This window comes from Symphalangus syndactylus, chromosome X, assembly GCF_028878055.3.
Source record: "Symphalangus syndactylus isolate Jambi chromosome X, NHGRI_mSymSyn1-v2.1_pri, whole genome shotgun sequence".
In the NCBI taxonomy this organism is placed as follows: domain Eukaryota; kingdom Metazoa; phylum Chordata; class Mammalia; order Primates; family Hylobatidae; genus Symphalangus; species Symphalangus syndactylus.
The window spans coordinates 54,490,603-54,505,898 of NC_072447.2; the positions used below are offsets into that span (position 1 = coordinate 54,490,603).

The 15,296-nt window shown below is 39.0% G+C and overlaps 1 protein-coding gene across 5 annotated transcripts in view; it reads right to left on the minus strand.

Annotated features, from left to right (window-relative positions):
- MED14 (mediator complex subunit 14) overlaps positions 1-15,296 on the minus strand; it is an 86,872-nt gene that overhangs the window by 62,641 nt on the left and 8,935 nt on the right. For all 5 annotated transcript variants that reach the window (XM_055266818.2, XM_055266817.2, XM_063634514.1 and 2 more), the window contains exons 3-7: positions 14,996-15,101; positions 2,716-2,889; positions 1,966-2,095; positions 1,110-1,238; positions 381-488 (exon numbers count right to left, since the gene is read on the minus strand). In XM_055266818.2, coding sequence (XP_055122793.1) covers positions 381-488; positions 1,110-1,238; positions 1,966-2,095; positions 2,716-2,889; positions 14,996-15,101 — 647 coding nt within the window. The remainder of the gene's footprint in view (positions 1-380; positions 489-1,109; positions 1,239-1,965; positions 2,096-2,715; positions 2,890-14,995; positions 15,102-15,296) is intronic.

Here is a 15,296-nt window from a genome sequence, read left to right on the forward strand (position 1 = left end):
TAGAGACGGGGTTTCACCATGGTGGCCAGGTAGGTCTTGAACTCCTGACCTCAAGTGATACACCCACCTCAGCCTCCCAAAGTGCTGGGATTACAGGCATGAGCCACCGTGCCCAGCCTCAAACAATACTATTTTTAACTAATCACTTTTTGCTTTTACCTGCAAAGTCAACAGTAAAATTTTAAATTTGGTTTATTATAAACATATCACTATTCTTCACAGTGGCCAGTTCTCCAGCCCTATTTACACCCCAAAAAGGGTAGGGGAGATGGGGGAAAGGAATGTAGGCTGCTACAGTTCAAGACTAAGGACAAATGAAAAATGTGGGAGAGGTACCACAAAATCCTTACAAATACATGTCTCAAATTTCAGAAGGATACGTAGGCAGTTGTACATATCCTGAAGAGGTTTCTCATCAGCAAAGAGCCTAGACTGCACCAGCTGATGGATGAAGCTGATTTGCATGCTATGAACCAAAGCTCGCCCATCTTCCATTGGCAGAAGAAAAGAAGGCAGTTAATCAAATAGGTGTACAAGTGTGTCACTATACCAACTAAGGAAGTACATAATAACAATGAATTTTTTTAAAAAGCACTGAAATTATCTACAGAAACTTGACATTGTACTCTGAGAAACACTGAAACTTCCATGGTCAATAGGTAGTTACAATTATAAAACTTGCTTCAAATTACAGGATAAATTGCTGCACACATTTATTATTTTGCAGGAATATATATACAGAGAGACAGGATCTTGCTCTGTCACCTAGGCTAGAGTGCAGTGGCGTGATCATGGCTCATTGCAGCCTCAACCTCCCTGTGCTCAGGTGATCCTCCCACCTCCCAACCCCAGCCTCCCAAGTAGCTGGGACTACAGGAGCACACCACCACACCTGGCTAATTTTTAAATTTTTTGTAGAGATGGGGTCTTGCTATATTGTCCAGGCTGGTCTCAAACTCCTGAGCTCAAGCGATCCACCTGCCTCGGCCTCCCAAAGTAGTGGGATTACAAGCATGAGTCATCATCCCCAGCCGGGAATATTTCAATAATATAAAAATATCAAACATTTACATTAATACTTATGATTTAAATCACTACTTATGATTTACCTCCTGTTTCCTTATCCTCAACTAGAATTTCTAGCTTGAGAAGACGCCATGGAACATCAGGGTCATCTCCCATCACAGTCAAGGTGGCTTCAAATTCTCCTTCAACACGAAACTTCACCCGGCCATTTGCTTTTAGAAGAAAAAGATGAAGAAAAAGAAGTGTACTTTGCTAGAAAATGAGAATCTTCCTCCTGACCTAGAACTTTCAGTCTTACTTATAAAAATTTTTAAATAGACTGAAGGTTCTTTCATAAGGTTCCAACAATTCAATGGTTCCTGAATAAGAAGTAGCCAGCTTCCAGGTCAAGAAATGAAAGGCAACTCTTCTAACATAAATGAACAATATTTTCTTGAGGCTCAACTCTGGGGACTCTTCTCTCTTTCCAGCCCCACTCCCAAGCTGCAAATACCAGCACTCTATTTCTAGGTACTAAAGAGAAATGATATGGCTGACAAGTCATAGAATCAAACACCATAAAACCGTCAGTCAAATCTTCATAATGCTATTTTTCTTTGAATAAAACCCAAAAAGCTGTTTAGGAAAATATTCTAACATGCAAATTCTGTCACCCAGGCTGGAGTACAGTGGTGTAATCTTGGCTCACTGCAACCTCTGCCTCCCAGGTTCAAGCAATTCTCATGCCTCAGCCACCCGAATAGCTGGGATTACAGGTGTGTGCCACCACACCTGGTCAATTTTTGTATTTTTAGGGTTTCACCATGTTGGCCAGGCTGGTCTCAAACTCCTGACCTCAAGTGATCTGCCTGCCTCAGCCTCCCAAAGTGCTGAGATTACAGGAATGAGCCACCGCACCTGGCCATCAACTCTTAAAAAAAATAAATTTCAGATACATACCAACTGTAAGATTTGCTAACTGAGGAGGAAGATCTGTGGTTACAAGCCGATGTCTAAGAATCTGATTCAGCTGATGGAGTGTGGCTTGTTTTTCAATTTTGGTAATTGGGTCTGGAGGAATAATTTTATCCTGCAAAAAAATTTAAGTGATTTTTAAATAATGTACAAAAAGGGATTTTTTTTTCAATCTTTTCCTGTCTTTATACAGACAGTGTTTCGTACTTTAAGAGAATCTCAACACTCATTTCTGCAGTCTACATACAAAAACAATGGCCACCACTATCATGCATAAGAGCAATAATGATTCTAGTCATTTAGCTAAGATCATAATACAACATGACCTCCTTTATGCTCTATTTATAAACCAACTAAATATCACTTGATAGCTTCCACAAGTTCTTACAAGCATAAAATACAATATGGCACCAAGTCAGTAAACTACCAAAGCAATAAAAGTTTAAAACATTTTCAAAAAGCAACTAGCATGTAGCATTTTCACATCTGAAATAGATGTTATGTCTGCACATCCGCGTGCCCCTGGGGGGGAAAAAAAAACCTCCATCCATTTTCATATCTACTCACATCTGGCCCCAACTTATTTCAAAAAAGCACAACTTTAGTTATAGAGAAAAAAAGCAAACTATATGTACTGTTTGTTTTAACAGTGTTTTTTGCTGGGCTACTTAATAATACAATCCAATCCAGTGCCAAAACCTTTAGTTTTTAGGAACATGGGGGCAAAGCACTCACCCTAATGCAGGTTGGCAGCCGTGGGTAAGATCCGGTAGTCAGTACATCAATGGCATATGGGATGGCAAAACTAGGCAGGCGTGCATGGACCAGAGCATCTCTAGCTAACGAGGCCAGGCGATCAGCAGTGTCCACAAACAGGATGGCTTGCTGATCTAAAAAGCTTGAAATCATCTTTAAAGTAAAGGGTAAATGCATTAAGCATCCCTGAAAACTATCTCCTTTTCACACTAAATATTGTTAAATCATTCCAAAGTGAACTTCAAGGGGAATTAATATCAGTTTTCCATATTTCAAAGTAGTTCTTCAAACATTCTCCAGTAACTTGAAGAAATATTTAATACACTTGTATTTGATATTAAGAGCAATAATTTTCTGTCACTTTAAGTAAAAGCTTTCTAATTCATTTCTCCATCCTTAACATTACACATACATAATATCAAAGTTAGGAAAAATAAGTAGAATAAAATGGTTTTTTCCTCTTACAGACTTCCAGAATTGGTTGGTAATGAAGGAGTTAAAAGCATGGACTCCTAGACCTAGACTGCCTTGTTCTTCATTTTAACTCTGCTACTTACTAGCCCTGTAACCTTGCGTAAGTAACTTAACCTCTTTGTGCCTCAGTTTTTTCAACTGTAAAATGGAGGTGATCATGATTCCCAATCTCATAAAGTTGTTCTCTGTATTAAGAGATAATGCAAAATAGAGAACACAGAAATCCGCACATAGCCAACTCATTTTCCAAAAAAGCACAAAGAATATACACTGGGGAAAGGACAGTTTCTTTAATAAATGATGATGGGAAAACTCGATAACCATATGCGAAAGAATGAAACTAGACCCCCATCTCTCACGCTATACAAAAATGAACTGAAAATGAATTAAAGGCCTAAGCGTGAGACCTAAGACTATGAAACTACTAGAAGAAAGCATTGGAAAAATGCTCTAAGACATTGGCCTGGGCTGGGTGCGGTGGCTCAGGTCTGTAATCCCAGCACTTTGGGAGGCCGAGGCGGGAGGATCGCAAGGTCAGGAGATCGAGACCATACTGGCTAACATGATGAAACCCTGTCTCTACTAAAAATACAAAAAATTAGCTGGGCGCGGTGGCACAAGCCTGTAGTCCCAGCTACTCGGGAGGCTGAGGCAGGAGAATTGCTTGAACCCGGAAGGCGGAGGTTGCAGTGAGTCAAGATCGTGCCACTGCACTCCAGCCTGGGCAGTACAGCGAGACTCCGTCTCAAAAAAAAAAAAAAAAAAAAAGACAACAAAAGCAAAAATAAACAAAAGAGATTATATCAAGCTAAAAAACTTCTGCACAGCAAAATAAATAATCAACAGTGTGAAGAGACCACCCAAAGAATGGGAGAAAATGTCTGCAAAATATCTATCTGACAAGGTATTAATATCCAGAATACATAAGGAACTCAACTCAATAGCAAAATAAAACCAAATAACTCCATTTAAAAAATGAGCAAAATACCTGAATAGACATTTCTCAAAAGAATACATACAAATGGCCAAAAGGTATTATGAAAAAATGCAACATTACTAATCATCAAGGAAATGTAAATAAAAACCACAATGAGATATCATTTCACCCCAGTTAAAATGACTATTATCAAAATGACAAAAAATAACAGATGCTTGTGAGGATGTGGAGGAAGGGGAACCCTCACGCTGTTGGTGGGAATGTGAAGTACTACAGCCACTACAGAGCACACTATGGAGGTTCCTCAAAAAAAAACTAAAAATAGGCTGTGTGTGGTGGCTCACATATGTAATCCTAGCATTTGGGGAGACAGAGGCAGGAGGATTGCTTGAGCCCAGGACTTGCAGACCAACCTGGACAACATACGGAGACCCTGTCTCTACAAAAAATTTAAAAAAAAAAAAAAATTAGCCTGGCATAGTGGTGTATGCCTGTGGTCTCACAGCTACTAGGGAGGATCACTTGAGCCCAGGAGGTCGATGCTGCAAAGAGCCATGACTGTGCCACTGCACTCCAGTCTGGGTGACAGAATGAGACCCTGTCTCAAAAAAAAAAAAAAAAAAAAACAAAAAGCACTAACAACTAAAAATATAATTACCATATGATCCAGCAATTCCACTGCTGAGTATATATTCAAGAGAAAGGAAATCAGCATACCAAAAAGATATCTGCACTCCCAGGTTTACTGCAGCACTATTCATAATAGCCAACATACAGAATCAACCCAAGTGTCCATCAACAGATGAATAAAGAAAATACAGTACATATACACAATGGAATACTATTCGGCCATAAAAAAGAATGAAAGCCTGCCATTTGCAACAGCACATATGGAAGTGAAGGTCACTATGTTAAGTGAAATAAGCCAGGCACAGAAAGACAAATATTGCACATTCTCTCTCCTATGTGGGAGTTAAAAAAGTGGATATCATGGAGGTAGAGAGTAGAATGCTGGTTAGGAGAAGCCGGGAAGCGGGGAGGAGGTATGAAGAAAAGTTGGTACAAATATATAGTTAAAAGGAATAAGTTCTAGTATTTGATAGCAGAGTAGGGAAATTATAATTAACAATAATTTATTGTATATTCAAAACAACCAGAAGAGAAGAACTGTAACTTTCCCAACACAAACAAAAATGTCTGAGATAATTAATATCCCAATTATCCTGATTTTATCACTATGTACATGTATCAAAATATCACATGTACCCCCAAAATATGTACAACTATGATATATCAATTGAAAAAAAAAGAGTTAACACATAAAAAAACCTTTAGAACAGTGCCTAGAAAGAACATAGAAAACACTCCAAAACACCCATTATGAGATACAGGTCAACTTCATGCCCAATACAGAAATCCTTTCCATCAGTTTTCTACCCAATGCATTTCATAAGGATACCTAAACTAGTAGAGCTCATCACAGAGCTAAAAACTACCCCCTAAAACCTTTATCTTCTAGTTCGTGGTTTGATTTTTGTTGTTGTTGTTTTGTTTTGTTTTGTTTTTGAAACAGAGTCTTGCTCTGTTGCCCAGGCTGGAGTGCAGTAGCGTGATCTCTGCTCACTGTGACCTCTGCCTCCCGGGTTCAAGCAATTCTCCTGGCTCAGCCTCCTAAGTAGCTGGGATTACAGGAGTGCACCACCACCCCCAGCTAATTTTTGTATTTTTAGTAAAGATGGGGTTTCACCATGCTGGCCAGGCTGGTCTCAAACTCCTGACCTCAGGTGATACACCCGCCTCAGCCTCCCAAAGTGCTGGGATTACAGGCATGAGCCACTGCACCCGGCCATCTTTTAGTTCTATTCTAGAACAACACTTAAAGTTTTCTCTCTCATGTCCTTCAAACAGGCTGTCAGTGGCCAACTTAAAACGTAGTACCCAGAATTAATACCAACATCACACGAACACAGTGCTCTACAATTTCTCAGTGTTTTCAAACATTTTATTTGATTTTTGCAACTCTAGGAAGTACAACCAGGTAATTACTACGATCTTAGAGATGAGAAAATTGAGGCTTAGGTTAAGACACTTGCCCAAAGAAAGTCAATAATCGGAAGAGCTGAAACAACAACAACAAAAAAAATATTTCTTCTAATTCTTAGTTAGATCCAACATACAGCATGGTCCAGCAAAAATGCTACCTTCTACGACTAGTACAATGAATTTCTATCAATGCCACCAACACTAACTTCTTATCAACAGTCATGACACTACTAATACATTCTCAACTTTTTAACTGGCTTTTACTCAGATTTAGGCCATCTCACATCTCCCTTAACTCAGGTCACTGTAAAAATGCTTACCAGACCAAAGTCAAGCTCAAAGAGTACCAAAGACCTCCCCAGCAGAAAGACATGCATCAACCCTACTGGGATGCCACAGTTTATCCAGCCCCTATCGCTCCACTTAAACATAAACAATTAATGAAACACTCTCTAAACTACTTCACTGAACTCAAAATACACTAGCTTCAGCTACATTCCTTGAACTTAGAAATATAATTAATAAAGATAAAACTTGGCTGGGTGTGGTGGCTCACACCTGTAATAATCTCCAGCAGTTTGGGAGGCAGAGGCGGGAAGATTGCTTGAAGCCAGGAGTTTGAAACCAGCCTGGGTAACCAAGTAAGACCCCATCTCTATAAAAACTTTTAAAAAATTAGATGGGCACAGTAGTGTGTGCCTGTGGTCTCAAGTACTCAGGGAGGCTGAGGTGGGAGGGCTGCTTGAGCCCAGAAGTTTGAGGTTGCAGTGAGCTGTGATTACACCACTGCACTCCAGCCTGGGTGACAGAGTGAGACTTCATGTCTTAAAATACATAAATAAAAGATAAAACTTGAGTTTTGAGTAACTGATTAGTGAATCCATTCACATAGTCTTAGTTCACAAAGAACTAATCCATGTTATTTTTAGGTTTTCACACACCAGCTGTGAATATGTTTAATAATAATCTCCTTTAGAATTTAACACCAAATAAATGTTTCTCTAAACAAGATACACAAATGGCCAATAAGCACATGAAAACATGTTCAACATCACTGGTCATCAGGAAAATACAAATTAAAACTTTAATGAGATGTCACTTCATACCTACCAGGATGGCTAGACTCAAAAAGTCAGGTAACAACAAGTGTTGGCATGGATGTGGAGAAACTAAACTTCCATACATTGCTGGTGGAAATGTAAAATGGTGTGGCCACTTTGTAAAACAGTCTGGCAGTTCCACAAAAAGTTCAACAAAGAGTTACCATATGACCTAGCCATCCCACTCCTAGGTATACAGTCAAGAGAAATAAAAGCATACATCCAGACAGTTGGACATGACTATTTACAACAGCATTAGTCATAATAATCCAAAACTGGAAACAACCCAAATGCCTATTAACTGATGAACAGATAAACAAAATGTAGTATATCCATGCAATTCAGCCATAAAAAGGAATGAAGGAGTGACACAAGCTACCACATGAATCAATCTTGAAAATACTACACTAAAAAAAAAAAAATGCTAAGTTAAAGAAGCCAATCACAACACAACACATTTGATTACATTTATATGAAATGTTCAAAACAGGCACATCTATTGAAACAAAGTAGATTAGTGGCTGCTTAGGGCTAGAGGAGGGCTGGGGGTGGTAACTAAAGGGCACAGGTTTTTTTCTGAGGTGATTAAAATGTTCTAAAATTGACTGTGATGATGGTTGCACATATCTGTGAATATAACAAAAACCACTGAATTGTATATTTTAAGTGGGTGAATAGTATGGTATGTAAATTATATCTCAATAAAGCTACTGAAAAAAAATCTAGGAGAAAGAGATATTTTATCTTTTTCTTAGGCAAAACATTATCCAGGTTGTTTTACCATTAGTCAGAGTTCTATAAACTATGGATCTATACACTCATAACACATCTGGCATGGCTAAAGATCATTATCAAGAATCTCTAATAAAACTAGTTAAATAATCATTAGGCTGAAAACAGAAGTGTTGAAACATGAACAATCCCTCTAATTCTCATTGATGGACTTTATCCCTGACATAAACACATCTGTATCCACATTCAGAAAACAAAAATGCTGAGAGGGTCAGAGCAAGATGGTGGAATACAAGCCAACACCAGTCACCCCCCCTCTCCAGGAACATGAAATTTTTACTATCTGCACACAGAAAAGCACTGTTACAAGAACCAAAAATCAGGTGAGCAATCACAGTACTTGGTTTTAACTTCATATCACTGAAAGAGGCATTGAGGAGGGCAGGAGAGGCAGTCTTGAATCGCTGACACCACTCCTCCCCTGCCACCCCAGCAGAGGCCCTGCACTTAAGGGAGGGAGAGAACAGTGACTAGGGGACTTTACACTGAACTCAGTACTGCCCTGTCATAGGGGAGAGCAAAGCTGTGCTGGGCCAGAGGGAGCATTTGGACCAGCCTTGGCCAGAGAATTGCCCATCGCAGCGGTTGGAACTTGAGTTTCTCAGCAAGCCTTGCTAATGTGGGCCAAAGTACTCTGGAGTCCTTGGTAAACATGAAAGGCTGTCTAGGACACAAGCACTGCAATTCCTAGGCAACTCCTAGTGCTAGGCTGGGCTGAGAGCCAGAGGACTAGGTGGCACATGACCTAGGGATACACCTGCTGGGGGGCCTAAGGTAGTGCCTGCACCACCTTTCCACAAATCCCAGGCAGCGCAGCTTATGACAACAAAAGAGACTCCTTCCTTCTGCTTGAGGAGAGGAGAGCAAAGAGTAAAAAGGACTTTGTCTTGCATCTTGGATACCAGCTCAGCCACAGTAGGACAGGGCACCGGGCAGAGTAGTGAGGCCCCTATTCCAGGCTCTAGCTCACAGATGACAAAGACACACCCTGGGCCAGAAGGGAACCTGCTGCCTTGAAGGAAAGGACCCAGTCCTGGCAGGATTCATTACCTGCTGAATAAAAGAGCCCTTGGGCCCTGAATAACCAGCGGCGATACCCAGGTAGTACGCCGTGGACCTTGTGCTGACTTCAGGTGTGACCAAGCACATTCCGAGCTGTGGTGGCTATGGTGAAAGACCCCTTCTGTTAGAGAAAAGCAGGGGGAAAAGTAAAGGGGACTTTGTTTCGCACCTTAGGTACCAGCTCAGCCAAAGTGGGGTAGAGCACCAAGCAGGCTCTTGGGGTCCCCAAGTCCAGGCCTAGGCTCTTGGACAGCATTTTTGGACCTCCCCAGGGCCAGAGGGAAGCCCACTGCCCTGAAGGATGAGTCCCAGGCCTGGCAGTATTCACCACAAGCTGACTGAAGAACCCTTAGACTTTACGTGAACATCAGTGGTGGCCTAGCAGAACCCCTCCCATGAGCCGGTGATGGCCAAAGGGGGGAGGCTCCTCTGCCTGCAGAAAGGGGAGAGAAAAGCAGGAAGGAATTCGTATTGTGGTTTGAGTGCCAGCTTAGCCACTGTAAGAAAAGAATATCAGGCAAATTACTAAGGTTTTTGACTCTAATCCCTGGCCACCAAACAGCATCTCTGGGCTCACCCAAAGCCTGGGGAAACTTGCCACCCCGAAAAACACAAACCTGACTGGCTTTGCCACTTGCTGATCATAGAGCCCTAGGGCCTGGAGTGAAGGTAAGTGGTAGCCAGGTAGTGGTTACACTGGGCCTTGGGCAAGACCCAGTGCTGTGCTGACTTCAGGCCTGAGCTGGTACAGTCCTACTGGTGGTGGCCATATGGGTGCTTACATCACCATACCGCCAGTTCCAGGTGGCTGAGCACAAAGAGCAAGACTTTGTTTGGAAGAAACTAAGGAAAAAGAAGAAGAGCCTTTGGTTGGTAATCCAGAGAAATCTTCCAGATCTTATCCAAGACCATCAAGGCAGTACCTCTACCAGTCGGCAAAAACCACAGCATTATTGAGCTTGGGGCCTAAGTACCTTCGAATATCTGGAAAGCCTCCTCAAGAAGGACAGACATAAACAAGCTCAGTCTGCAAAGACTACAATAAATACCTAACTCTTCGAGGCCCAGAGCTAAAAGCATCAAGAACATCCAAGAAAACAGGACCTCACCAAAAGAACAAAAGAAGGTACCAGGAACTAATCCTGGAGAAACAGAGATATGCGACCCTTCGAGGCCCAGAGCTAAAAGCATCAAGATCATCCAGGAAAACAGGACCTCACCAAAAGAACAAAAGAAGGTACCAGGAACTAATCCTGGAGAAACAGAGATATGCGATCTTTCAGACAGAACATTCGAAATAGCTGTTTTGAGGAAACTCAAAGGAATTCAAGCAAACACAGAGAATGAATTCAGAATTCTATCAGATAAATTTAACAGAGATTGAAATAATTTTTTAAAAAATCAAGCAGAAATTCTAGAGTTGAAAAATGCAATTGGCATACTGAAGAATGCATCAGAATCTCTTAATAACAGAGTTGATCAACCAGAAGAAAGAATTAGTGAGCTTGAAGACAGGCTATTTGAAAATACACAATCAGAAGAGACAGAAGACAAAAGAACAAAAAAGAATGAAGCACACCTACAAGATTTAGAAAATAGCCTCAAAAGGACAAATCTCAGAGTTACTGGCCTTAGAGAGGAGGCAGAAAAAGAGAGGTAAGGCTAGTAAGTTTATTGAAAAGGATAACAACAGAAAAGTTCCCAAACCTAGAGAAAGATATCAACATTAAAGTACGAGAAGATTATAGAACACCAAGCAGATTTAGCCTAAAGATGACTACCTCAAGACATCTAATAATCACACTCCCAAAGGTCAAGGATAAAGATGGGATCCTAAAAGCAGCAAGAGAAAAGAAACAAATAACATACAATGGAGCTCTCTAACACGTTTGGCAGGAGACTTTTCAGTGGAAACCTTACAGGCCAGAAGAGAGTGGTATGACATATTTAAAGTGCTGAAGGAAAAAAACTTTCACCCTAGGATAGTATATCCGGTGGAAATATCCTTCAAGCATGAAGGAGAAATAAAGACTTTCTCTGACAAACAAGCTGAGAGATTTCATCAACATCAGACCTGTCCTACAAGAAATGCTAAAGGGAGTTCTTTAATCTGAAAGAAAAATATGTTACTAAGCAAGAAGAAATCATCTGAAGGTACAAAGTCATTGGTAATATTGAGCACACAGAAAAACACAGAATATTATAACACTGTAATTATACTATGTAAACTACCCCTATCTTCAGTAGAAAGACTAAATGATAAACCAACAGGAAATTGTAACTACAACAACTTTTGAAGATATAGAACTTTTGAAGACAATACGAACTAAAGAGAAACAAAAAAGTTAAAAAGGAGGGAGATAAAGTTAAACTGCAGAGTTTTCACTAGTTTTCTTTTTGCGTGTTTGTTTATGCAATCAGTGTCAAGTTGTCATCAGTTTAAAATAATGGGTTATAAGACAGTATTTGCAAGCCTCATAGTAACCTCAAATCAAAAACCATATAAAGGGCCAGGCACAGTGGCTCACGCCTGTAATCCCAGCACTTTAGGAAGCTGAGGCAGGTGGATCACCTGAGGTCCGAAGTTCAAGACCAGCCTGGCCAACATGGCGAAACCCCGTCTCTACTAAAAATACAAAAATTAGCCGGGCGTGGTGGCATATACCTGTAATCCCAGCTACTCAGGAGGCTGAGGCAGTAGAATCGCTTGAATCCAGGAGTCAGAGGTTACAGTGGGCCAAGATTGCACCACTGCACTCCAGCCTAGGCAACAGAGTGAGACTCCGTCTCAGAAAAAAAAAAAAAAAAATACAATGGATACAAAAAATAAAAAATAAGAAATTACATCATGTCACCAGAGAAAATCACCTTCACTAAAAGGAAGACAAGAATGAAGGAAAAAAGAGAAGACCACAAAACTAGAAAACAACAAAATGGCAGGAGTAAATCTCTACTTATCAATAATTACACTGAATGTAATGAACTAAACTCTAATAAAAAGGCACAGAGTGGCTGAATAGATTTAAAAAAACAAGACTCAACAATCTGTTGCCTATAAGAAACATACTTCACCTATAAAGACACACATACATAGACTGAAAATAAACAGATGGAAAAAGAGTATATGTCAACAGAAACCAAAAAGGAGTAGGAGTAGCTATACTTAGACAAAATAGATTTCAAGACAAAAACTATGAAAAGAGACAAAGAAGGTCATTAATGATAAAGGAGTCTATTCAGCAAAAGGATATGATTGTAAACATATATGTATCCAACACTGGAACACCCAGATATATAAACCAAATACTAATATTATTAAAGAGCAAGATGTCAACACAATAATAGCTGGAGACTTCAACACCCCACTTCCAGCATTGGACGGATCTCCCAGACAGAAACTCAACAGAGAAACATGGAACTTAATCTGCACTATGGAACAAATAAACCTAATAGATATTTATGGAACATTTTATCCAAAGGCTGCAGGATACACATTCTTCTCCTCAGCACATAGATCATTCTCAAGGATAGACCGTATGTTAGGCCACAAAGCAAGTCATAAAACATTCAGAAAAACTGAAATAATATCAAGCATCTTCTCTGACCACAATGGAATAAAACTAGAAAACAAGAGGAATTTTGGAAACTATACAAACACACGGAAACAATACACTCCCAAATGAACAGTGAGTCAATGAACAAATTAAGAAGAAAATTTAAAAATTTATTGTAATAAACGATAATGGAAACACAACATACCAAAACCTATGGGATGCAGCACTAAGAGATAAATTTATAGTTATGAGTGCCTACATCAAAAAAAGAAGAAAAACTTCAAATAAATAATCTAACGATGCATCTTAAAGACTATAAAAGCAAGAGAAACCCGAAATGAAAATTAGAAGAAATAATAAAGACCAGGGCAGAAATAAATGAATTTGAAATGAAGAAAACAATGCAAAAGATCAATGAAACAAGAAGTTGGTTTTCTGAAAAGATGAACAAAATTGACAAACCTTTACCCAGACTCACAAAGGAAAAAAGGGAGAAGACCCAAATGAATAAAGTCAGGGATGAAAAAGGAAACATTACAACTAATACCACAGAAATTCAAAGGATCATTAGTGGCTACTGTAAGCAACTATATGCCAATAAATTGGAAAATCTAGAGGAAATGGATAAATTCCTAGACACATACAACCTGTGAAGACTGAACCATGAAGAAATTCAAAACCCGAATAGACTAATAACAAGTAACAAGAATGAAGCTATAATTCATTAAATTAATTATAATTTGTCTCCCAGCAAATAAAAGCCCAGGACCTTATGGCTTCACTACTGAATTCTACCAAACATTTAAAGACGAACTAATACTAATCCTACTTAAACTATTCCAAAAAATAGTGGAAGAGGGAAAACTTCCAAACTCATTCTACAAGGCCAGTATTACCCTGATACCAAAACCAGACAAAGACACATCAAAAAAAGAAAATTATAGGCCAATATATCTGATGAATACTAATACAAAAATCCTCTCAACAAAATACTAGCAAACCAAATTGAACAAAACATTAAAAAGATCGTTCATCATGACCAAGTGGGATTTATCCCTGGGATGCAAGGATGGTTCAAAATATACAAATCAATCAATGTGATACATCATATCTATAGAATGAAAAACAAAAACCATGTGATCATTTCAACTGATGCTGAAAACACATGTAATAGCATTCAACATCCCTTCATGATAAAAACCCTCAAAAAACTGGGTATAGAAGGAACATACCTCAACATAATAAAAGCCATATTTGACGGACTCACAGCTAATTATCATGTTGAATGGAGAAAAACTGAAAGCCCTTCCTCTCAGATCTGGAACACGACAAGGATGCCCATTTTCACCACTATTATTCAACATAGTACTGGAAGTCCTAGCTAGAGCAATCAGACAAGAGAAAGAAAGAAAGGGCATCCAAATTGGAAAGGAAGAAGTCAAATTATCCTTGTTTGCAGATGATATGATCTTATATTTGGAAAAACCTAAAGACCCCACCAAAAAACTATTAGAACTGATAAATTCAGTAAAGTTGCAGAACACAAAATCAACATACAAAATATCAGTAGTATTTCTATATGCCAATAGTGAACAATCTGCAAAAAAATCAAGTTTTTACTTCTTAACACTTCTTGAATATAGCATAAAACTTTATTTTTGGTAGATTTTAGCATCTTTGGTACACTGCACTGCATGTCACTTTGCATTCCAAAGAGTGATTCAACAGTCAAAAAGACCATGAGGTTCTCAAAGGCAGGGACTATTCCTTATTGAAGATTCCATCCTCTGTGCCCTATACCCTGTGCTTATTAGAGGTTTGGAGAATTAGTAGATAAACAAACAGAAAAATGCTGTTACCAGCCTCTGTGACCTTGAAGAAGCCATGTAACTTCTAGGAACCTTATCATTTTGTCATCTGTAAAACTGGAAAAAAAAAATACCAACTGTGCCATTCTCACAGGATGTCAAGAATTCATAAGCAAAATTTAAGGGAGAACCTTGCAAATTCTAAGGAATAGCACGAATATAAACTAACAATTTTCCCCCTTTAGTTCCAGTCTCATATTTAAAGTCTCCTCATGTAATGATGTCTCCAGCTATCTCCTCTTCTTTCTGATCAGGTGTCCATAAACAAATACTAAGTTTCTGCAGAAATATACATTATCATTCAGAAATATGATTATTCACATGTCACTCAAATCAGCAGGGATAAGTTAAAGCTAAAATGTAAAACTATGTCTATCATAACATTCGAAAAGTTATTTTATACAAAGTAAAATAAAAAGTTTAACTCACCGCACATTTTTCCACTTTGCCAGCATTATTAGCCCATTTCACTAAAGCTAATAATCGAACGAAGAGTTGGCGTGTCCGGCTAGCAAACTGCACTATTTCTATTTTCCTATAAGATAAAACAACTCTTAATGAACCAACATATTAGAAAAAGTATTTCACAATTTATTTCAGCTAAGCAAAAAATAATTAAATAAATCAGCCTTTGCTTACAAACCACTACAAAATGAGCCACCTAAAATAAATATGAACTATTGTCACATTTTGTATACTATCTGCATATGCTTTTTTACCTCAGAGCAAT